The sequence below is a fragment of the Eptesicus fuscus genome, chromosome 6 (assembly GCF_027574615.1).
Source record: "Eptesicus fuscus isolate TK198812 chromosome 6, DD_ASM_mEF_20220401, whole genome shotgun sequence".
Lineage (NCBI taxonomy): Eukaryota > Metazoa > Chordata > Mammalia > Chiroptera > Vespertilionidae > Eptesicus > Eptesicus fuscus.
This window is the reverse complement of record NC_072478.1, coordinates 73,077,833-73,101,953: the sequence shown is the minus strand read 5'-3', so window position 1 is coordinate 73,101,953 and position 24,121 is coordinate 73,077,833. Positions and strand designations below refer to the sequence as shown.

The 24,121-nt window shown below is 56.9% G+C and overlaps 1 protein-coding gene across 2 annotated transcripts; it reads right to left on the bottom strand.

Annotated features, from left to right (window-relative positions):
- Positions 1-8,655: 8,655 nt before the first annotated feature.
- PDLIM4 (PDZ and LIM domain 4) lies at positions 8,656-23,095 on the bottom strand. Of its 2 annotated transcripts, XM_008142532.3 has the most exons (7): positions 22,943-23,095; positions 18,292-18,443; positions 14,274-14,355; positions 9,841-10,022; positions 9,461-9,627; positions 9,100-9,217; positions 8,656-8,966 (listed from the first exon to the last, which is right to left on the bottom strand). In XM_008142532.3, exons 1-7 carry the CDS (start codon positions 23,033-23,035, stop codon positions 8,762-8,764), a joined length of 999 nt encoding a protein of 332 aa, XP_008140754.2. In that variant the 5' UTR covers positions 23,036-23,095; the 3' UTR covers positions 8,656-8,761. The 2 variants fall into 2 exon arrangements, with proteins under 2 accessions (XP_008140754.2, XP_008140771.2); XM_008142549.3 differs by lacking the exon at positions 9,100-9,217 and having other exon boundaries at positions 8,896-8,966.
- Between the last annotated feature and the right edge of the window lie 1,026 nt (positions 23,096-24,121).

The window sequence follows — 24,121 nt, the reverse complement described above, 5'->3', positions numbered from 1 at the left end:
CAACAGTAATGGGGTCCTTAGCTCTGTTGGAAAGGTTAATGTTCCCATTCTAGAATCCCTTTTTTGTAAGTGTGCCTTCTAAACAGCTTCTCTTTAGGAATAGCTCTAAGAAAACATGAATAAAGGACTGCGGAGAAAAGCAACTACGAGGGTACAGCTCAGGGTTGTTTACAGCTGTGGGAAATCAGGAGAGTGTGTCTCAGAAATGTCTGTCTAAAGGTTCAGAAGTAGGAGCATTTATCCGCAGGTGTCTATCCCTCACTGGTACCCCGTTGAGTATTGACTCCCCCAATTCCAGACTGCACATGCGTGAGTGCTGCAGGTGTCTGTAGGTGCCCCATGCCTCAGTGTCCGTAAGTCTGGGAGCAGAAAGTGAGAATTAAACAGGGCAGCTGAGGTTGGGACACCTCAGAGGAGCAGTGGCTGGAGTAAATAGCATGCCCGGAGACTCTGAAGCCATGAGTCATATGCCTGTCATCCTACTCAAATAGGACCTGGGAGGACCAGGCTGCGCTGCCCCTCACTGGGTACTGCCCAGGAATGGGAAGAAGGCAGGACCCTGGCAGCCTCATTCATATGATCAACTCCTGCTTCTGCTTGTTCTAGCCAAGAGGGCCTGGAGTCAACACTGCGGGGCAGGTGGGTCCCCAGGCCACCTCCTGGCACCGGAACCAACCGATCCAGCCCTGAGACTTGCCCATCTGAGCCAGAAAGCAGTGGTGGGGGAAGGCACAGGGACGAGGCTTGGAAAGGTTGGCAGAGGTGAAACCACCACTGACCTTAGAAATCCTTCATTGTTAAATGGCTTTAGATTTCATTCTGAGGCAACGGCAGTCCTAAGGAAAACCTGATGCGATTTCTGTTTTTAGAAAGATCCCTCTGGTGGCCAAGTTGAGAATGCAGAGGAGGAAGCTAGGGTGAAAGCAGAGACACCAGGGAGGAGACTTGTCAGCGACCACGAGGGTGATGGTGGTCGTGGCCAATCCATCTGGTAGATGGATTCCAGAGCTGTTAAGGGGGTGGCAAGGACAGGTCATGATGACCAACTAGATGTGGGCTGAGGAAGGGGAAGAAGGCAGAGAAGGTCCAAACTTGGGGAACTGGATGGTGAGTGGTCGGTGTGTTTTTCTCTGAGATGGGAGCACAGGAGGAAGAGTAGTTGGAGAGAAGATGATGAGGTGAGTATGGGATGTTTTGAGTTTGAGGTGCATTTGGGACATCCAAGTACAGATGCCCAGTCAGTTAGAGGTCTGGGTTGGAGGCCTTGGGCATAGCTCTTGGAGGCCGAGGTCTCCAGAGAGCAGAGCCAGTCAGGGTTTCTGGTTGGAAGCAGGAATGCTGGACATCCGCTGGGATTACCAGGAACCTGTTGTGGAGGTGGTTCTAGGTACTGGGAAGTTTACAAACCCAAGTGGAGTCCTAGCAGGGCAAGATCCAGCCCCTTGGCTGGGCCAGGGTATCCTCTGATCTCTGTCCTGCCAGACCAAATCCAGGGGAACTTGATGATACTACTAAAGGAGGGCAGGGGCGGTTTGGAAAGAGGCCCAAACAACCCAAGCCCCTCTAGAGAATGAGCATTTGAAGAGGAAATGAGGAGGTGGGCCAGAGCCTGAAGGAGGCTGGTGCTCAGGGACCATCAGGAGAGTGGACAGGAACAGGGGCTGAGAAGGCACAGCATAATGTAGGAGGACAGGGCTGAGGGGTAAGAGACTACCCGCAACCAGGGCAGGCTCCAGCAATCAGAGAGTGCTCTGGGGGCTGGGAGGGGGCCACTCCAGGCTGGCTATTTCCTGTTCTCTCTCTCTCTTTCCCTCTCTCGCTCATCTCTTCCTCTCTCTCTCTAATCATCTCAGCAGCTCTAGGAACCACTGAGGAGCTGGTGAGCAACCAGGATAGCCATTTAGCAGAGATTATGACCTGACCTCAGGAACAAGTCAAGCAGGCATAGTGGTGGGTTCATGCTGGCCAGAGTTTATGATCGTGTATTGTGGGTACCAGCCTTATCTCCACTCTGATCCAAAATTTCAGGGCTCACCTTGATTCAGCCCAGCTTCCACCATTCCATTCCCCATAGAGGACTGGGAACCCAGTCCTGTGTGAGGGGTTGGTGAGTCTGAGCCTCGCACTCTGGGCTGTTCTGGGAACCTTGCCAAGCAGACAGGTTAGCACCTTTCAGAGTGGCCTGGGCAGAGTCCCCAGATCATTCAGGGCAGGCAATGCTCTCCAGGGAAGACAGGTTGCCCTGGGTGCCCTTGCTATTGACATCAGCTAACTGGTGTGTGATCTTGGCAAATGTTTCAACCTGTCTGAAGTCATCCATGAAATGGGGATAATAATTGTATTTCCTTCAGGTTGACGTGAGGGTTACAGGAAGGTAATATCAGTTCACCAAGGACATGGAGATGAATGCCTGGGACACATTCGCTCCTGTTACAGTTATTAACCAACTTGTATCTCTTACTCTGAGTCTGTGGTTGTGCTCTGGCTCCCATGAAAATGTGCCTGAAAACCTTTGTCGGTGAGCAAGCTGCTGACTGGTGCTTTGCCCTCTGGGCTTGGCTTACCCGGGTCTGACTGGGGAGACAGACCGGCTCACAGGGCTGGTCAGTTGGGTTTCTAAGCCCTCATGGCTGAGGACAACCCCGGGAACAGGTAAAGCCCCTGGCTGCCTCTCCTGGGATTTCTAGCCTTTACCTTCAGCCATAAATGGTTCATCTCAGACAGGAGCAAGGATGAAATTTGGTTTCTGTAGGGACCCAAATCATTTGCTGCCGGAGGCTAAGTCCATCAGGTCATAATAAATGTGAAAAGTCCTCAAAAGGTTGAATGGTCTCTTTCAGGGGGGCTGAAAATCCACATATTGTTACCTGCTGCTGGAACAGCCGAAGGCAATTCCCCTAACCTGAAGATCCTTTACTGTTTACTGCACCTTACCTTTGATATGTATATCTGCTTTGCTAAAGGGCCAATGTGTTTTCCAGCAAATAAAAAGCTGTGGGTCCGGAAATTCGGAGAACCCACTTCACTAGAAAGTGGAGCCTCCCCTGGCTCCCCCATGCCTCCCAAATTTATATTTGTTGTCTAGTCTCTTTACTCATTTATGCTGCAGTTCCTTCTCCAGATTAATGAACCCTAGCAGCGGAAAAGACCTTAGCAGTTTCCCACTGGCGGTTGTGGGGGCACGGGAGGACAGTCCTTGCTTGTTAGAGAGACCCCTGTACTACCCTCCACCCTTTTTACACTTCCACCTCCATTTGGGGGTGCTGGGGAATGTTGTGTGGGAAAATGGTAAATCATGAAATTAGCCAGAGTTGTGAAGAGTATGGGATCCAAGGATAAGAAGCTGTTACTCTGGGTAAGAATAAGCAGTCCAGATGGAGCTGGAGTACAGATAAGCTAGGCAGGGAGACCCAGAGGCAGAGGAGCAGGCAGGGCACTCCCAGGTGGGCAGCTCACAACACCTCCCCTCCCCGCTCCCCTCCAACCCCTGCCCCCCCCCCCCCCCCCCCCCACACACACACACAACTCAGCCGCTCATGGGCTGTGAGCCCAGAGTCAGGCTATTGTGCCCACTAGAGGGACTGGGTCTTTGGCCAGGAAGGGAGGAGGGCTGCCATGAAGCAGCCTCTAGCATTCTCCTGCCCTCACCCCTTTCCTTGGTTCTCAAGGAGGAAGGTGAGGCAATAAAGGTGTCACATAGAGAACCAAAAGGAAGGATTCAGTTTTCAAGCTCCTTGTGAGGACAAGGAAGGCTGCAGGAGTCTGGAAGAGAGCCTGATAAAGCGGAACTTGCAGGTCAGTGTGACTGGAATTGTGGGAACATGAGACCGAGCTGTCAGCCGAGGTCAGCAGGGGCTGCACGTCATGGGGCCTGTGGGCAGGGCTGGGAGTTTAGACTTTGTCCTGAGAGCAATGGGGAGCCAGGAGTTTTAATAGATAGGAGTGACATAATCAGAATTGCATTTTTAAAAGTTCCCTTTGCTGCTGTGTGGGATGGGACTGAGGGGCCAGGCAGGAGACAGGAAGGCCAGGCAGGAGGCTCTTACAGCACCCAGGCCGGACAGTGTGGGGGCCTGGACTGGGGCTGGAGCTCTGGAGGGAGTGGGCTAGTTAGGGATTAATGAGGGGTGAATGCAGTCGTGCCTACTAACTGGTCTCCCTGCATCCACCTTTGCCCCTTACAGTCAATTCTCCATACAGCAGCACCAGGGATCCTGGTTAAAACACAAAAGTCCAGGTCATACCACTCCTCTGGCTTCTCATCTCAGAGTAAAATCCAAAGTTCTTCCTGTGGCTTACAAGGTCAACATGGTCAGCCTTCCTGTCCCCACATCTCTCTGACCTCATCTACTACTCCCAGCCACCTCACTCCCACCCCTCCGGCCATTTCTTCACTGTTCTTAGGATGAACAATCACATGCCTCCTCTCCCAGCCCTACCCAGGGCCTTAGTACTTCCTGCTCCCTCTGCCTGGACTGCAATTTCCTCCTTACCATCTCACGCAAATGTCACTGTATCTGTGAGGTCTTTCTAAATTCCTCACAAGAAGGGATCACTTATTGTCTACTGTAAGGGCCTATTTATTTCCTTAATGGCACTGCCTATAATCTGTATTTATATAATCTCAAGGCTCCGGAGGTGAGGACTTGAGATTATATGTCCAAAATGTTTTCCTGGTAGGTAGCACAATGCCTGGAACATAGTAGATTCTTAGTAAATAATTAATTGAATGAATGAGTTGAGCTTGAGGATGTAGGTGGGAGATAGTTGCCCTTAAGGCCTTACCTCCCTCTGAGGGTTTAGGCAGTATGCCCACTGAAACCAGGAGAGCAAAGCGAGGAAGAAGGTGGTGGGAGGCAGGGAGGCCCAGGATGTGTGTGTGTGTGTGTGTGTGTGTGTGTGTGTGTGTGTGTATGTGTGTGTGTGTATGTACACTGCTTGGCCTGGGGTCTGGGCAGAACAAAGGTAGGTCTAGGCCACAGGTTGTGCCAGAAACACCAGATAGGGAGGGAGGGGATGGAGTGGAGGGCATGTGGATGGAAACTACTAACTCTGCCAAGGCTTTGCTGTGGGGAAGGGGACAGTGGAGCCGGGCCTTGAGGAGTGAGTAGGAGCTTGTTGGATGGAGAAGAAAAAATAAAGGCATTTTGAGCTTGAGAGAAGGTCTGAGGTGCATGAAAAGGCAGGATGGCTCAAAGAATGGTGAACTGGCTGGTACAGCCGAGGAAGTGAGATCAAGAGTTCAGCAACATGAAGTCAGAGAGTTTTCAAATGCTAGGCCTATAATTGATCAATCAGATGCTCTGTCCTCAGGGCCCTGGGGGCCATGAAGGGGGCCATGAAGCAAGGGAGTGCGAGAATACTCCAGCTGCCCTGAAATGGGCCCCAGAAATGCTTAAGAGGCAGAACCCCGGACAGAATGATGGGTAGGATGGGATGGTGGGTGGAGGGTATAGAGGATGATGTCCAAGTCTAGCCTGAAGGCTCCGGAGGTGAGGACTTGAGAGAGGAGAAGGTTTGGGGACAATAATGAGAGTTGGACTGGGCCGGGTGGGCTGGCGCACTCTGAGTTGGGGGACCCTGGGTCACAGAGATATTGTCCCACGGGACGTTGCCCAAGATTTTTATGTTCACCACCTTTGGGCTCCGTCAGGGCCCCTGGGCAGAGAGGGTGTTTGGGACACTGGGCAGAGTCGTGAACCTGGGAGAGGACAGATCAGCCCGCAGTTCTGGGCGCCACTCCTCTTAGCTCCTGCCTCCCCTGCCCCTCTCGCAAATACCTGCCTAGGCAAGGGCTCCTCCGGTTGCTGCAGCCCTGTGGGGGTGCAGCTGTTGGTGCCGATGGCGCCAAGGCAGCTCAAGGACCCTTCAATTTGGGTGGCAGACCCTGCGGGGAGAGGGGGTGATGGCGCGTCCTGGGATTACGGGGAGTGCCGGCGGCTGGTGGATGTACCGCGGCGAGTGAGAGTGGGGCTGTGGGTGGCAGATTCTGCGGTTTGAGTCTGAGAGCCAGGTGGAGGCCTGTGCCTGTATTTTTCCACCGGTTCCTGTGCCTAATTGCTTCCCTGGCTCCCCGGGCTGCCTGTCATCCCCTCCATTCCCGCCTCAGACCGGGTGGGGCCCTAACCTAGTCTGCAGGCACCGCGGGGTGGGGAGGGGCGCGCAGACGCTCCCACACCCCTCCCGCCCGACTTGGGCGCAGCCGCCGGAGGGCGTGGGTACGTGCGCGCGCGCTCGGCGCCAGGGCGGGCCCTCCGTCCGCTCCAGGGGGGGGCCTCGCAGCGCGCAGACGGCTGGGGGAGCCGTGCGGCCCGGGGCTGGGAGGGCTGGGAGGGCTGAGAGGGAGGGCTGAGAGGGAGGGCTGGGGTGGGGCCGCGGTTATCTGCAGGCCCAGGGCCCAGGACTCCAGGCCCTCTTCTCACCTCGCTTCTCAAGGACACTTGCCCAGTGCCCTGGCCGGCGCTCCCTCAGGGAGGGGAAGGGGGCGGGAGGAGCTGTTGGAAGGAGTCCTAGGAACAAATGAAAGCAGGAACACAAGATTTACAAGAAAACGGAAGTAAACACTTAGGAGAAGGCGTTCTCGGCACCTGAATAAATGGGACAGTAAGCACAGATCATAGTATTCATTGGGAGAAGAGGACGCAACGGCAGTTCTCAGCAAGTGAGACTCTAGATTCAGGGCAACCCCAGTCACGGTTCAGAGGTTTGTGTGCTTGTTTTTCCCAGAGCCTGAAACACTGAATCTAAACCTCTATTGAAAATGTGCAAGAATAGCCTGGAAATATTCGTAAATGAAGAACAAGGAGAGATTGGCAGATCAAACTTTAAAATTATAGTAATCAAACCAATGTGATTTTGTCACAAGAATAGGAAAATAGATCAGTGGGAGTAACAAAGATTCTTACAAAAATATGTAAAGTTCCTACCTATAATTAAGAAGTTAAATAGCCCTAGCCTGTTTGACTCAATGGATAGAGCTGGTCAGCCTGCAGACAGAAGGGTCCCAGGTTTGATTCTGGTCAAGGGCACATGCCCGGGTTGCTGCTCGATCCCCAGTAGGGGGCGTGCAGGAGACAGCCGATCAGTGATTCTCATCATCATTGATGTTTCTTTCTCTCTCCCTTTCCCCTCTGAAATAAAAATAATAATAAAAAAAGTTAAATAGTCCTGGCCAGTGTAGCTCAGTAGTCAGGTCATCAACCTGCACATCAAAGGCTCAGGGGTTCGATTCCTGGTTAAGGGCAGGTACCTGGGTTGCAGGTTCGATCCCTGGTCCTGGTGGGGAAGGCAACTAATCCATGTGCCTCTCTCACATCTCTCTCTCTCTCTCTCTCTCTCTCTCTCTCTCTCTCTCTCTCGTCTCTTCTCCCCTAACCCCCCTACCTCCCTTCCACTCTCTAAAAATCAATGGAAAAAATATCCTTGAGTGAGGATTAGCAAAACAAAAAAGAAGTTAAACCTCAGTAAAAAGAGTGAAGGATTTAGAGCATTTCCCCCAAGAACTCTAGAAGAACATTCTGCTCCCCGCTGTTTGCTCAGCACCCACAAACACAATATATATTTGAGTGAGTGCTCATCACTGGTAATCAGAGAAATGCAACTTAAAGCAACTACATATTGCATGTTACTTAGATTGGTAAAAAAAAAAAAAAAATGTCCTGTGTTGGCAAGAGTGCAAGAAAATGAGTACTGTTGTGTGCTGATGGTGAGTGTGAATTGATAAGTCTTTTGTGGTTTGCAACAGTACAAAATTGACAATAGCACAAACGCATATTATTCGGGTTCACTGAATAAAACGGGACTAAATAAACAAGGCTGCTTCTAGTCCGGAGCAAGCTAAGGAGGGAGGAGTTGCACATGACCCGGAGTCCAGGAGCGTCCTTGGGTGTGAGCAGCCACAGTTCACCAGTTCTGGCAGCATTAATATTTTTTAAACGTGAGAGTCTCTACCAGGATGCATGCTACTGAGCTGTGAAAAGATGGAGGCTGCTGCGCACACACTGTAACAACTGGCCTCTGAATTGGGTGTTTACGCTCAACTTTGGAGAGGTTGAAGGGTGCGGCCCTAGGCAAGTGTTCTAAAATCTTCTCCGCCCTTCTTCACCACCTCCCCACTAAGCGCGCCCCCTGGTGGTGAGAGAGGGGAAGGGAGAGGTGAAAGAGGGGAGAAAGGGAGAAACACCAGAAGGGAGAATTCTGAGAATGCAGGGAGACAGATACACTCCCCCAGTCACACACCCCGCGGGGCAATCCTCCTATGGCTGCTAGGGGTGCCCGCGCTCATGCTGGTGGCAAGACGGGGCCTTTCCTGTTTGTGCTCGCCTCTGCCACACCTTTGCACGCACAGTTCCTCACACTGTACAGCTCTTCTCTCCTTAGTTCTCAGCTGACACCTTCCCTGACTCCACGAAGGTCAGATCCCTTGGCATGACATCACCTTACAGCACCCCAGACCTCACTCGCCTCCCTTTGAATAGAACGTGTGATTCATGTCTGCCATCCATCCAGGCTGTGGCCTCCTGGGACAGCCCAGTGCCTGCCTTGCTCTCCATTGCATCCAGTGCCCAGGACATGCTTGGATTCTGAACAGCTAAGCACTCGGGAGCCGTGGCCTGCACGGGAGGGAGGTAGGCTAAGGCACTGACAGGGTCGAGGCCCAGCAGAGGGAGTTTATTAGAGAGGCAGGGGCAAACGCATATTTACACGGGCCGCACGGGGCACTGAAAGAAGCAGAGGTGGGGGGTGGGGTTACAGGAGCAGCTCAGACGAGCTCCACCTTGGCATTGGGGTACACTGCCACCACGTCATAGCCCTCCGGAGGCTTGACGCGCGCCTTGGCGTGGTTCTCGCAGTACAGCCGCTCATCCAGAAAAAAGTAACCCCGCTGCTTGAGGTTCAGGCCGCAGTCGCTGCACATGAAGCACTCGGGGTGGTACAGCTTGTCCCGCGCCTTGACGATGGTACCCCTGATGGGAGGCCGGCAGAGGACAGCATTGGGAGGCAGATTCTCGAGCCTGCCTGCTCCAGGGCGTGGGGCGTGTCAGGGGGGAACTGGGGTCGATGGGGTGGGGGGGGGGGCAGGCAGGGGCTGATACTCACACGATGCCGTGGCCGCAGCGTGTGCACTCGGGCAGCCCCTGCAGGCCACTCAGCGGGGCTCCCAGCTTGCTGGCCGTGGGCTTCAGGTTCCGGGGGCTGCCAGGTCCCTGCCGCTCCCCTGAAAGCCCGAGCGCAGGTGGCATGAGCCAGGTGCGGACGGGCGGAGGTCAAAAAAGGGAAAAACTTCACTTCTTCAAGGGCTGAGCCCTGGAGCCCGGCTTTCGGGAACCCCGGCACACAGACTGGGGATGGGGGTTTGGAGCGCTTGGGGCAAGGGCCGTGCCAGGGACGGCGCAGCGAGGGGTCGATCCAGGAACACCAGGAGTGGGAAGGCAGATGGGGGAAGGGGCTGGCGTCTTACCGCCCTCGCCAGCCTCCAGCATGCCCTGCAGGTAGCGGAAGGAACCTGACTGCTTGGGCTCGGCGGGCGCGAGGGGCTCGGCAGGCTCCTGCAGCATCCGGTACACCTCCGAGCCCCGGTGGGCTCCGCAGTCGCGGCTCCGCGGGAGGCCTCTGCCTGGGTCAGTGCTGGGCAAAAGAGAGGCACGGAAGGACAGGGTTGCGGCGCCAACCTTCACTCTGCCTGCTCAGAGGTCTGGAAAAGTCTCATTGGTCAGTGTGCAAGCCGCCGAGACCCAAGAATCAAGTATCAGGGTCCAGATGGAACCTGGTGAGATTGGAGGGGTCGGGGCTTAAGATGGGATCTAGGTGTGGCTGCAAAAACCCCGTGTCCAGTACTACCTGTGGGGTGGAGACACATGCATGGTGCTCATCTGGGCCAGTAAGGTGGCCTCACTGCCGCTGCCGTTGTGAGGGACTGAGAGGAGAGGTGACTGCCCATAAGGAGATCCCAGGTCTGGCCTGCCATCTTCTGGACCAATCCCTGTGGCTGAGGGCCGCCTGCTGGTCATCGGACTGCCATCCTATGAAAGAGAGAGGTCTGAGGTACTACTGGGAGACCCTCTGGGGTAGGGCCTGTGGCCACTTCTCGCACAGCTACCCCCTCTGCTATGCCAGGCCTTCTTGGGTGCTGGCTGGCTACCCCTGCTCTGGCATCTCTGGGAAATGGTGCCCAGCCAGGGAGGGAGTCTGTGGGGAAGGGCTGAGCCTTAGGCCTGGTTCAGCCCCCCATCCCCTCACCCCGAAATGAGAAATGCCTGTAGAAAGTCAGCACAAAAACCTGCAGGCCTGAGACTCAGACTTGGCTCCTGAGTCCTGTGGTGGTTCTGACCACCAGTGCCCATGAGGGGTGTTAGGGTAGGGTCTTCCCAAGAAACGTTTTAAAGTCCAGTGTGTGTGGCTTCCTGGTTGAGGTGGTACTGGTGCCAAACCTTCCTACTTGCCAGAACTGTCCTGGATACTGCATGGGTCCATGGCTAGAAACAAAAAAGGAACGTGTGTCCTATAGCCAGGAAGGGTCACCAATCACTGTGTGCCCAAGGACCTCTGGGGCGGAAGGCTGAGCTTGAAATGTGCCATTGTGAGGTCAGCTTCCTCTAGGCTTGTACCTCTGCCCCCGTTTCCTGCTTCCCAGGCTGAACAGGTGGCCTTCTGTAGGCACAGCAGATGAGGGGCCGAGGCAGGGCCAGGGTTCAGGCCTCCCCAGCCCACTACGCCACGGCCAGTCTGATGTCCATGGTGGAAACATTTTGGGGAGCAGTGCCCTGAACATGCCTCCTCAGCCCATGAGGAGTATTTCTGTGGGTGTGGGTCTGAATGGGGTCTGGGGATCTCTGTCTCTGCAGAGTCCAGGGCTGTGCTGCCCCAGCTGCAGACAAACATGCCCACAGTAATGTGAACACAGGCCCACACACTCTGACACGTATGTGTGCATGAAGACAACACACACCAGCCAATCCACCTATATAACCTAGTCACACATATGGAGTCACATATATACTCAGAGCCAGTGCTGGTCACCCTGTGGATGTCGATGGCGGCCCCCATGGCTGGAATGAGGTTGGTGGCCAGAGCAGCCTGACTGTAGGGTGGGGTCCAGTCGTCCAGGCCATGGAGGTGGTCTGAGCCTCAGCCTGGAAGGTGACATATAAATATCCCCTTTGCTCTACAGCAGCGGTCGCCAACCTTTCGGACCTCATGGGCCACCAGTGGGCTGTGGACCACCGGTTGGCGACCACTGCTCTACAGCGTGGCCAGGGACACTAGGTGGGGAGGAAAGGACGCCTAACCTGGGGGGAATGAGTCTGGCTTGGACTCAGGCTGCCTCCAGCGTTGGGGCACAGTTGAGCTTGCAGGGCTCTGCCTGACTACCCCTGCTTTCTGCAGGCTCTGAGCTGGGCAGGAGCTTGGGTAATGAATGGATGGACCAGCAGCTGAAGGGGGTGATACCACCACATCCCCCACCCCCACGGACAAAGGAGAGGTGCACAGATGGGCCCCCATCAAGGAGGCAAGAGCAGTAGGAAAACCCTTGTCCCCATTGGGCCCAACAAGAGCCCTGAGAAACCTGAGCACTCTCATATATGCATGTCTGCTGGGCAAGCCGGCGGGCAAGGCTGGCCTGGCCTGTAATGGGGACCCGATGGGCCCTGGGCCCTGGGGGCAGGGCTGGCCTGGTACAGAGGAGGCTTCAATAGGAAGGGGAAGTCAGAGGGACCTGGAGGAAGGAGGGTCCCACTCACCACCACCCAGAGGGTGTGAGTCTATTGCAGGGTCATCGGAGCCACTGCTCCTCCACAGCCACCCATGCAGCAGCCGCTCTAGGTCTGAACTCGGTGGGTAGGGCACCCATGGTGACCTCGGTCCTAGCTCTACCACTCGTTCACCGAGCAAGTCACTTCACCTTTGAACCTCTGTTTCTTCATCTGTGAAATGGAGCATGTGATGATCCCTACATCCTAAGTTCCTTGTGGGGGTAAAATGAGACAGTTGCGTACAAAAGCACTTAGCATAGTGCCTGCCGCACAGCAATCGCCCACTGGATAAACAGATGTCCTGGGCATTCCTGAGCCCCATTCCCGGACTGCTCTTCTCTGTGTGGTGGTGCACTGGTGCCACGTGCTTGCACTCTGAGTGCCTGCTGGCTGCTGATTTGGTGGCTGAAGCCGTGGTTGGGTTAGTGAGCAGAATCGGGGAAACTGTCTCCCACATGACTGTGGTCAAAATGTGGGGCACTCAGTTTGGACGGAGGTGGGTGCCGAGTCTAGATGGCACCTTTCAGAACCCAAGCTCCAGCTCTCTGCTAGTCTGGAGAGAACAGGCTGAGTGTGCAAGGGCTGCCTGCTCCATCACGCTTGCCTTAACCCATCACCTGGTTCTCAGCTTAAATGCCACCCTTTCCAGGCAACCTTTCCTTATCACCGTCCTGCCTCCGCTCTGGGCTGTACCAAGTGCCTCCTGCGTTCCCCACGTGAGGCCTGAGAGGAGAGTGGCCTATAACCCTGCACGGAAGGTGGGCCTGAAGCTCCTGTTGGCCCTGTCGCATCCCTTGTGGGGGTGCGTGCCAGGGTAGCTAGTGCTGGTCTTAGGGCCAGCTGTGGTTTTCTCCTCCTCTGAGGGCTCCAGCTGGGCCCCCCCCCCCGTCCTCCCCTGTAGGCAGAGGGTGGGGACAGTGTGGGACAATGGGCCCTGTGTCTGTGTTACTGAGGATACAGTCCTGCAGGGGCTGGGCGGGGGTGTTTCTTTCGCCACCCATGGAGCCCATGACCTTTTAAGTACAAAAGGCGGGCAGCAGCTGAGGGGCTGCCCTGTTGCTTGTGGAAAATCCCTTCACTTCCAGCCTCAGCAGCCTGGTCCTAGAAGAGGTCAGTGAGGGACAGTGTGGGGTGATTAGGATTGTCAGCTATATCTGCTCACTATGCCTGGGCCCAGCCCTCAGCCCCCCAGGTCCACTGGCCCTGAGCCTCTCCTGGAGACCGAACAGAGCAAGCTCAGACCCCTTTGTCCTGTCCATTCTGGCCCGAGCCTCACACATGAGTTCGGGGCCTGTGCAATGCTGCTCCCCTCTGCCTGGCCAAGTGTGGCTGATTTGTCTGTGTCCCCCCTCTCCCTGGTTCATGAGCCTCGGGTTCACGGGGCCAGAGCAAGCTTCTGAGACACAGGTGTGGCCACGAGTCTCTGCAAGAACAGCGGAAGTCCTGGATTGAGGAAACCAAGAGCCTCTTTGCTACGCTGCCCCATCCCTCACCCCTCACCTCTCCCCTCCCACTTCCTCTCTGATCTCTTGACAGAGTCACATGGACTCCTTAGACCCCTGGCTTCTGCCATCCCAGAACTGCTAAGTGTCTTGCCCCTTCTAGAACAGACACTCCCTGGCATGTGATAAGCATGTGGCCTCAGGATGCCAGCAAAGGCAAGGTGGGGACTGGGACAGATGGTGAAGGAGAGGCCACAGTAGATCCTTTCCTCCAGTACAGCAAAGCCTCCATGGCAAGAGTGGACACAAGCACCCAGGAGGTTATGGCCCCACAGTTCTCACTCCATCACGTACCAGTCCAATCCCCACCTTGTCCAAACTATGTGGCACAGAGATGTTGAGCTGGGTGGGGTGTTTTATACTGTAGTCTTGCCAACTGGGTGCCTCTCAAGCCCATGGCAAAAAGAGGTTGTAGAACAGACTGGCCCCCCTCATTCTCCTTGAGGACAGCACCATGGCTGTGACTCTTGTCATACATGAAGAGGTGACTGAGCAGGTAGGCCTTCAGCCTGAAGTCTGCTAGATGCAACCCCAGGATGGCCAGGAGAACATTTCAGCCTTGGATAGGGCAAGGAAGTACCTTACATTCAAAGGTCAGCCCTATGGCCTGAGGTTGGCTCTGGCGAGGCGATTACTCAAGGCCAGGATGAAATACAAAAATGCCCCATTGCCTGAGGTCAGCTCACAGCCTGGTGGCTTCCTCCTGGTCTGGCATCACTGGGCGCCAGGGTGAAAGCCAGCTGGGTGGGTGGTAGCCCTGAGCCAAGGCCTGGCCCAGTCCCTCCCCACCACAGACACCTTAGTCCCAGAATCCAGGACTGCCTGGAGTACAGACAGAATCCCTAACAGGTGCCCATTTCCTGGGGAGCCCAGGATGGGGCATGGGCATGGCCCAGAGAAGCCTTCTGCTTCAGTCTGGCCTGGGGATCCGAGAGCCTTGGTGAGGACATCCAATGCAGTTAAGCCTGTGGACCAGGCCTGGCCCCTCTTCCTGGGCTTGCTCTGAGTCTTTACATACCTGGATCTCGGGATCGATGTGGATCCTGTGTGCCTGAGCCTTGCTATCCTCTGGGGCACTGGGCCAGCTCCTGCCTTCAGGCCTGTGGCAGGAATTAGGATGGTCAGATATATCTGCTTACTATGCCTGGGAACTAAGACCAAGAAGGCCTGGGTTCTGGGCCCAGAGCCTCGCAGGACCAGGCCTGACACCCTGTACAGAGAAGGAAATTACCCCAGTGCTTTTCCCTGCACTAGAGTGGTGGCTGTTGTGGCAAGGAGACATGATTCTAGATTTGCCACCCACCTGGGATGGGGCTGTGTGTTCCTTCCCTACCAGCTGCTCCATCTCTCTCTGGTCTGGTTCCTAGAGAGGGAGCTACATAAATAAGCTCAGCCAAAAGAGGGCCACCTCACAGCAGAGTGAGCCAGGCCTCACACATCAATCAGCTGGGAGCTCATCCACTCAGCCCTCTTCTGTCTGCAGCCTCAGGCTGGGCCTGGGGGTCAGGCATCCATGGGCTCTGGGGGAGGTGGAATGGAGGCTGAGGGATGTGCCTCCCTCCTGCTGATGCCGGCAGAGTCATCACCAATGTCTGCCCAGCCCAGATGGGAAACAGGCCATTAGGAAATTCCTGCTTCACCATAGAAACCAAAAGCCAAACACCACTCAGGAGGGAAAAAAACATCATTAACCTGACACAAGCAGGGCAGACAGGCCTGGAGGCTACTGGCCTGGGGCCCAGTCCTACCACTCAGTAGCCCTGTGGGAAGGCAGGCCAGGGGTGCATGGACTTTGGACGGGCTGGTGGGTATGAAGTGAGGCTAGTTAGACCAAAGGGGAATAACATCTCCACTCTACCCCAAAAGCCTCTTGGGGTTTCTACTTCGTATCCACTTCCTGGGGTTTCTTGAGGTCTTAGAACTGGGCCAGCAGCTCAGTCCTACCTCTCTCCCCACTCAGCAGACCTGTAGTCCACACCCACTCTGCATTTCCTCACCTTTGCCTGGTCAAAGAACAGGGGCCTCTGCACTATCCCCAGTCCTCACCTTCACTTTTGCCCATCCCTTTGCCTCCTGCAAACTACCTCTCCCCCCACAGCCGTCTGGAGGTCTGTGGCACCAACCTCTGCTGCCCAGGGCAACACCACCGCTGCTGGCATCTGGCTCCAGCCTCTCAGCCAGGCTACCTAGTGACGGCCCCAACGCACAGCTCTCACCGTGGCCTCCACCCGCCGAGAACTCTGGGGATAAACCAGGGACATCGCATGTGGCTATCTGCCTTATACGTCCCTGAAGTTCTGCCCAGAAGAGAAGTACAAGTCTGAGGTCTGAAGGTCACAGAGCACCGAAGTCCAGAGCCCTGAGGGTGGCTCAAGCAATCAGATCAGAATGAAGGGCTTCTTCATGTGTCAACCTGCATCTCCCGACCTTCCCTTCAGGCTAGGGAGGTGACTCCATCTGCCATCTTTAAGCAAAGTGACAGCCAAAGGGTGGGCTGTGCAAAAGCATCTTGTACTGCACATAATGGGCAACAGAGTCCCCACCAGAGGCCCCAGGGTTGGAGCTGATGCCAGGAAAGTCATGGACCTACAGAGCATGCCCAGAAAGTGGGGATTAGCTTGAACTGTTAGACACCTGGCTTTGAATTCCAGACAAAATAAGCATAGCAGGGAAGCTGGGCCTTTATTTCACGTTTCATCCTACAGAGAAGTCTGTGGAGGATAAAAGCCCTCTGTACACAAGAGGCCAGGTAGGGAAGCTGGACTGGGTAGAGCCCATGTTGGGGGGCCCTTGGGGCCCAAGCATAGCATAGGTCCTGGCAGGATAGAGAGCAGAGTCAGGGGTCTTACAGGTGAGAAGGTGCCCAGGAGGAGATGGTGGCCCAGAGAGTTACCAGGGCCTCTGTGTATCGATCCCCCAGAATCTGCGTGTGTGATGATTGAGGATAGGGCCCCTGAGGACTGGACCCCAGGTTTTCACCCTGACCGAGCAGACTTGGTACATCATCATCACTCAAACCCCAGATCACAAGACCGTCCCCATTTTGGAGTTGAGGAAGCTAAGGGCTCTGAGGTTCAATCACTTGGTGGAAGACGGCAGTTCCCAAGTGCAGAGCTGGGACGGGAATTGTGAGAGTAGAGACTGTGCTGGCACCTGCTCCACGGCCAGGCAGCATTTGGGGACTGAAACGCCCAGAGTGGAACAGGTCAGTGGACTCTGGGCTCCATCCATGCCTGGCTTGGAACAAATGACCAGGGAAGGAAGGAAGGAAGGGGGCCCTCCACCCTGCCCCCATCCCGCCACCCTGCCCTGACATCATTGCCTCTGGGAACCTCCTGACTCAGGCCTGCTGTGAGCCTCCCCCACCTTCCACCCCCTACCCCAGCCCCAATACCACCGGGACTTCCCTTATTCAGCCGTAAGAGTCAAGGCGAGAGGTGAGTCAGGGCCCAGGAACCCAGCCAAGTGGGGTGGCCTCAGAGGCCATTCGTGGGCAGAGCAGTGCTGACGTTTCCCCGGGCCAGCCTGTACCTCAGTCTGGGAGAGGGTGATGAATGTGATCCTGCTTTATGGAGAAGGAAACCCAGGAGCACAGAGGTCAGCTGGGGTACCTAAGATCCCAGAGTCTGGATGAGGACCAGCTCTGCCGAACTCCCAGGCTGGGGCCTCTGCACTGTGGGCCAGGTGGAGTGTACAAGGCCTGGACTTACATCTGGACCCACTTAGCACTGAGAGCATAGCCAGGGGCCCTGACCCCAACCTGGACCTGGGCCAGACACAAATGGGGGCTACTTCAGAAGCCTTCCCACCATGTTTAATGGCTCCAGGCCGATGGACCACCCCCCTCCTGCCATCGCTAAGACATGGTTAGCTGTACTGTGGTTTGGGGAGGCTTCTCCCACACATGTCCACAGGGGGTCATGGAAAGTCCCTGTTATCAGTGAATGTGGCCGAGCTCAGCAGTTATGTCTGACTTCACTGGATCCAGGCAAGGCAGGGGGCAGGGAGATCTCAGTCAGCCACGACCCAGCCGACTGTTATCAGAACTGAGCGAAGACCCAGGGCCTGAGCATGGCAGGGGACGCCCCAGGTAGACCTTCCATCCTAGACCATCTATAGGGCACAGATGGGGCTTAGTGACTGCCAATCCTCCCCTCATGAGGCTGTATAACATTAAAAGGCCTTGGCATCCGGATGTAAGAAGGGCAGAGGCCTGGGCCACAGTGGGGAGCTGGGGCACAGCAGCTGTGGGGCCGGTAGGCGTGGTTAGCAGCCAAGCAGGCATGGAGTTTCTGGGAGTGAGAGAGACCAGAGGTCAAATTTTACTTCCCAACTCCCTGGCTGTGGGACTTTAAGCACCCGCTAGTCTTTCTTTAAAAAAAAAAAAAAAACATTTTTATTGATTTCGGAGAGGAAGGGAGAGGGAGCAAGAGATAGAAACACCAGTGATGAGAGAGAACCATTGATTGGCTGCCTCCTGCACGCCCCACCCTGGGGATTAAGCCCACAACCCAGGCCTGTGCCCTGACCGGGAATAGAACCGCGGCTTCCTGGCTCATAGGTTGACACTCAACCATTGAGCCATGCCCGCCGGGTGCCCTCTACTCTTTCTGAGTTTCAGTTGTCTCACCTGTAGAGTGGGGCCTATATTAGGTTTTACTTTATCAAGTTGATTCAAGGATTAAAGGAGGTGTCGGACAAGTAACCTCTTTGGTCATTACGCTGGTCACTTAGGGACGAGGAAAGGACTGAAGTCACCCCTCCGGAGGCTACCCAAGGTCTCAGTTCAGCCCTGATGTTGGGCTGCTCCCCCTGCCATAAGTTCCCAGCGCCCTTCCAGCCAGCGTTACAGGGGGCTTCTTCTGTTCTTAAGGCATCGCCAGATCCAGTGCCTGCCAGGCCCCTGTGAAAGCACTGCTCCTTAGGTCTGGGGTGCGGGGAGCTGAAGCAGAGAGGCTGTGAGGCCCAGCACACCCAGGTGCTGGCCCCCCATCACCCCCTCCCCATGACCCGGGCCCAGCCTTCCCTGTGCATACCTGCTCACGGAGAGCGTGAGGTGGTCGTGGCAGCCCTTGATGCGGTTCTGCGCCTCCAGGTGCGTCATGAGCTCTGTACTCTCACCATTGATGGCCTGAATCAGGTCCCCAGGGCACAGGGCAGCCAGGGCAGCCTTGCTGCCAGCATGGACCTGTGGGTGGACAAGTCGGAGGGCTGGGCGTTCATCACCACGTGGCCTTGTGTAGCCTCTGCTCTGAGCACCCCAATTCCAGCACCTGGAGGCCTGGTGGGGTATTAGGGCATATGCGAGTGGCTTCCTCTGGGCTGGGACAGGTGGGACGTCACTCCTGCAGCCTGCACACGTGCCCAAGGGTATGCAAGGGACACAGGGGTACACACAAAGCATGGACATTTCACAAATCCCCGCCCCCAGCCAGATCGCATAGCAACCCCGTGACCGACATTCAAACCCTTAGTGACCTTGGCTCCCTTCCTGTTTCCTCTCATCCCCACCCCACATTCACCTCCACCCACCCACACTCTATCTAGATCATCGGAATGTCCAGGGGGTACTCACAGGCACCAGGTGTCTCTCACCTCCACGCTTCCGCAGATGCTGTTCTCTTTACCTGGAACATTCTTTCCTTTGATCCCAAGTCCTAATGACCAGCCTACTCCTCCTCATCCTTCAGGTCCCAGCAGAGAGGCTGTGTCCCCTGGGAGCCCCTCCTCTGGGCTCTCACCGTACCCTGTACACCCCCTGTACCACTTTGCTCCCTTAACTCTGTTAGTGCCTCCTCTAGGTCTGGGTCATCACCCGCCCTGGTATGTCCAGGGCCATCTACGTCCAGTGCCAGCCTGCATTCCTGGGTCACAGTTTTACCCCCGCTTCCTCTGCAGGACAGGCACTCACTCAGGCCTCCCCAGTGTCACCGACCCCAGAGGGTCAATGGCAACCACAGCTTACAGTGCTGGTCCCCTGGTAAGGGCCACTTGAGGTTGGGGACAGGCTCACCCGGAAGCCTGAGTGGGCAGCCCAGGGAGCCCTTCACCCGTCCCCAGTCCTGGCACAGCCTTTGGAAATGGACGTTAGGCACCCTCATTCTCACCCAGTCCCGCCAGCAGTGCTCTGCTGCGGCTCCGGCCACCCTGTTCCTATTGGTGGGGGTGGGGGCTTCTGGAAACCTGGCCAGGTTCAGCTTAGCTAGCGCTCAGTAGTGAGTGGACAACGCTGAGGTGCTGGCAGCTCCTTGGCTGGAGTCCTGGTGTGGGCACTGCCCGAGCTGACCTACCCTGCAGTAGGCTGCCCCAAGGAATGTCCTGGAGCATGACACACACACAGCCACCTGCCACCATTAATGTTCACTCAGAAGGTCTTGGTACTTGCACAGGCCTGTCCTCCATCCCACCCTGCTCGGGCCCCCTCTCCTCATGGACACCTCCTCTGTGACATGGCCTAGGCTCAGTGCTTTACCCGTAACTAGCTCTTGGCACCCTCTCAAGCACCTGGTGAGACAGAGGCATTGTCATCCCTGCTTACAGACAAAGAAAGAGAGGCTCAGGGGGAGGGTGCCTCACCCCAGGCCCCACACTGAAGAGGAGTCTTCTTCCTCAGGGGGATGGCTGTAGGATGACTCAGCCAGCACAAGGACGCATTCAGGCCCCTGTGGGTGGGGGAAGTTCTCAAAAGCAGAGGTGGCTGAAACTCCTGCCAGCTCCACTAGCCCAGAGAGTTCTGGTCAGAGAGGCGGGAGGCCAGGAAATGGTGACTCTCCCAACTGACTTTCCATGCATTGTCTCCTTAATCCGGAAGGTGAGCCCATTTGCTGGGTGAGATAACCGAGGTCCGGAGAAGTAAAGAAGGACACTCGCTTGGTAAGTGGGAGTTAGGATTTCAGTCCCGGTCAACTGCTTCCAGGTCCTATGCTCATAACTACTGTGTGCTTTTCTGCAAAAACGGAGGGGCGGGGTGGGGAGATCGTCCCAGGTAGAAGGATCAGCATGTATAATGGCTCATTTGAGAGAGAGTAAAAGTAAAAGCAGGCTTGTGGCTGAAGCATCACTAATGAGGAGAGTGTAGAAGAGACGAAGTCAGAAAAGGAGCAGGGGCCAGGCCTGTGGGCCTTGTAGGCCCAGGTGAGAATCTGGCATTTCTCCTGGATGGGAACCATGGAGGGTTCTAAGCAGGGACATCACAGGACAGAGCTGAATTCAAGCCGATCCCTCTGGCTGCAGAGTGAAGGACAAACAGACAGAAGGGAGGGAGAGGGGAGCAGTGAGTCAGCTGGGAGGACATGAACCAGCCCCCTTACCTGCAGCCACTACTGCATCCCAGCCCCTGCTCCACTCCACCCAGCCTAGAGGCTGGGGCGGGCTAGGAGCCAGAGACCAGGTGCCATATTTTCCATACAGTCCCAGCCAGCTCCAGAAAGGCCTGGATTCCTGTCCCTGCTCTGCTTCTCAGGGCACATCACCTGAGCCTCTCTGAGCCTCAGTGTCCCCATCAGTAATGTAAAGCCAGAGGGAGTTCTTCTAAGGGCTGCTGTGAGAATGAACTATTTGAGACAACCAGGGCAAAAACCTCCCATGGGGCGTTGGGCACACGGTGATGCTCATTCCAAGCACCAGTTGCCGGGGAGCTGGGACCAACACCCTTCAGGGTGTGGCCTGGAACACTGTGGATGCACCCAAGCCAGCAATCCCTGTAGTTTGTGGGGAAGGAGCCCTGGACAATGTTCTTAGAGACTTGGTGAGCTAAGGTCGCAAGGCCCCAGCCCGGCCAGGCTGCCAGCCTCCTCCCTGTCTGAGTGTAGCTGCCCCTTCTGGGCGGGAGAGGCCCTGGAAGCATGAGAGGGTTGGGTCTTGAACCCCTGGGTGAGGACACTCCCATTTATCCTCAGTGTCTGCAAACCTGCCCCTGAGGTATCTGCTGGGCAAGCTGTGGCCTGTGCCTCCCCAGCCCCATAAATCTCCCCAGATCCCACCCAAACCCAGGCTCAGCCATCCTGGCTCCTCAGGCCTGAGCTGCTGCCATGTGACTTTGGGGGACAAGGGGGGTTTCTTCCAGGCAAACCATCTCCCAGCCTGCCTGCCTGCCTGCCAGGGGCCTGCATCACTGTCAGCTCCAAACAAGGCCGCCGCTGCCGCCGCTGTGACGTGTGGAGGCCTTTCCTTGTAGGCAGCCAGCCGCGTGGGCAACAGATGTCTCCGCTCCCTGCCGCCTGTGGCCGTCAGCCGCCGCCACTGAGCCTGTCAGCAGCCTCACGCCCAGGATGCCTGGCCCACCGGCTAGGCTAGCGCCCCCACCAGCCCACCTCTGTGGACACACAGCATGACACACACAGGCAGACACAGACAGATGCTCCCCGCCTCCCCCAGCAGGGCTCCCTCAGGAAAGTGGGAGATGAAAGGCTCCCGGATGTGTAGCCGGCCTACCTCACTCAGCCCCAGGGACCTGGTGGTGTGGGGTGAGGGCAGATGTGGGAAGCCTCCCAGGACAGCTGGGCCTGCCTGTCACCCTGGCCCCCAGAAATGGGATTTCATGATTCCACACTCCACCGGGCGCCCACCCCGCTCCCAAGAACTGGGAAGAAGTGTCTGAAAGTCCAGCCAGCTTGGTCCGGCCCCCACGGCGAGAGGTGGCAGGAGGGTGGGGGGAGGTGATTCTCAGTTTCCCTGACACAGGCCCCTGAAAGGCCAAAGCAGCTGTGCGGGGAGCAAGGGATGACTCTCAGATGCCCTCCGCTCCCTCCCTCCAGACTGGGGGCCTCCAAGGGCAGGGCCTGGGCTCTCTCCGCTTCTGTCCCTTAGGCTGGGACCCCCAGGGGCTGAGTCTGAGTCCCGTCTTCTGGCCCTTCAAACTACGGTGCCCCAAGGATGGGTCAGGATCCCATCTCCCCCAGAATGGGCACCCCCTCTGTTAGGGCCTGAGTCCTCTCCTCTGCTTCTCTGTCCTCAAATTAGCCGCAGCGCAGCAGGGGGGGTGGGGGGTGGGGGGGGGAGGTTGTGCCCCCTTCCCTCCCTCCTCTGACCTAAGCCTGGGGCAGAGCACGGTCCTGGAATCTTGAGGAACTGGGCTGAGGCTAACCCAGCCCCTGGCCTTGAGGGGAGAGGTCTCACAAGCTTAGAGTCAAGTCTCTCCTTTTCCTGGAAACCAAAGATTCCTCCTGTTACTTCCCCCTTAGGTCACCCGAGGTCACTGATGAGAGTGACCAAAACCAGTGTGGGGGATCTTTCTCTTTTCAGATTCAGGGAGGACCCTAGCTCTGCTGGCAGTGACCTTTGATAAGGGGAGCGGACTCTCAATCATTTTGCTCCAAATCTTTAGGTTGGGTTCAAGTCTAAGCAGTGTTGCTGAGCTTCTGTAGATCTGTCCAAACCCCTGGCCCGAGGCTGCAGTCCTTCCTTGGCCTGCAGTGAGCCCCCCAAATGAGGCCAGCAGGAAGGCTGATGTGTGAATTCGTGGGGTGTTCCTCCCAGGGATAGGGCAGGCAGGCCCAGCAGAAGGGAGGAAAAGGGGTTGGGGCGACACTGCCCAGCCTGGAAGCCTCCTCTATATTCTGTGGGTCACCCCGGCCAACCCTTAGCCTTTGAGCCTCAGGAACGTCGGGGATCCGGGTCCCGGGTGGATCGCGAGGACCAAGTCTCAGGTCCAGGACCTCCCCGCTGCCCCGTGCCCACCGGACTCACCCGCGAGATGGTGAGGGGCGCGCTGAAGTCCCGGCCGCCCACCAGGCGGAAGCCCCAGGGCGAAGGGCCGCGCAGGGTCACGGAGTGGGGCATCGCTGGCGGGAGCCGCAGCCGGAGCCGAGCGGACACTGAGGATCGCCGCCGCCACCGCCGCCGCCGCCGCCGCCTGGACGCCGCGCCCCGCCCCCGGCCCGCCCGGCCCGGACCCCGCTCCGCCCGGCCCCCGCCCCCGCTCCCCGCGCTCCCGGATTGGCCCCGCCGCGGTCCCGACCCTCCCACTTCAGGGGGCTCTAAAGACCCGCCCTCAGCCCACGCCGCCTGCCGCCTCGCACCCCCTCCGGGTTCTCGGGGATCCCCGCACTGGGACGGCTCCGACGGCCGGGATCCTGCCCCGGCTCGCGCTCTGCGGGCCGCGCACCCGAGCCCGGCCGCGGAAGCTCCGGCTCAGGCCCTTTGAAGTCGCTCCTACGGGGCGGCGCCCAGCCGGGGAGGGATGGGAGGGGGGGGGGGGGGCGTAGGCAGGTGGGGGATGGGCCCGCTCCTTGCTCAGTAACCTCCTCCAAGGACTGGCCGCAGACCTGCGCCCCCACCCATGGGTGCGCGAGTCCCCGGAACAGCGAGCACGGTTGGAGAGCCCTGGGCCTGAACAGGCCTCGGTCAGGGACACAGACTCAGCGTGACAGCCCGCACTGCCAAGTATGGGGTGGGAGCAGAAAGGGACCCAACCTCGTTCCTGGAGGCCAGGAAGGCTGTCTGGACAAGGTGACCCTGACTTGAGTCTAGAAGCAAGATGTCTCTTATCTTGTCATCCAGGTGTCACTGCTTCCCCGGGACACGTAGCCTTCTCCTGCGCAGTTCTCTCCCCTCCTCCTTTTAAGGAGTTTTGTTTCCCCAAGATTCCTGGAAAAGGAGCCGCGAGGGGAACTAGGGTAGCAGCTGTCCCACAAACAGGGGAGTGGACTACCTTCCCTCGGGGCCCTGCCTGGCCCTCTCTCCACTCTCAGCCATGCACTCCGGGGCATCCTTGAACAGCCTTTGCAGGTGCCGGGGCTTGGCCATCTGGCTCTCCTGGCTGCATCAGGGCAGCAGTGTTTGCCTCTCCAGACTCTGAGGAGGTCCCTAATTTAGTCCTTCTTGACAACCCTGTGTCCCCGCTTAGCCAAGTTCTGGTAAGGGCTC

Coding starts and splice junctions, on each gene's coding strand:
- PDLIM4 (XM_008142532.3), bottom strand. CDS start 23,035: ATGCCCCACTCCGTGACCCTGCGCGGCCCTTCGCCCTGGGGCTTCCGC. Junction 14,356..18,291: donor CTCACGCTCTCCGTGAGCAG/GTATGCACAGGG, acceptor TTCCTGCCACAG/GCCTGAAGGCAGGAGCTGGC. Junction 9,628..9,840: donor CATGTGTCTCCACCCCACAG/GTAGTACTGGAC, acceptor TCTTTTGCCCAG/CACTGACCCAGGCAGAGGCC.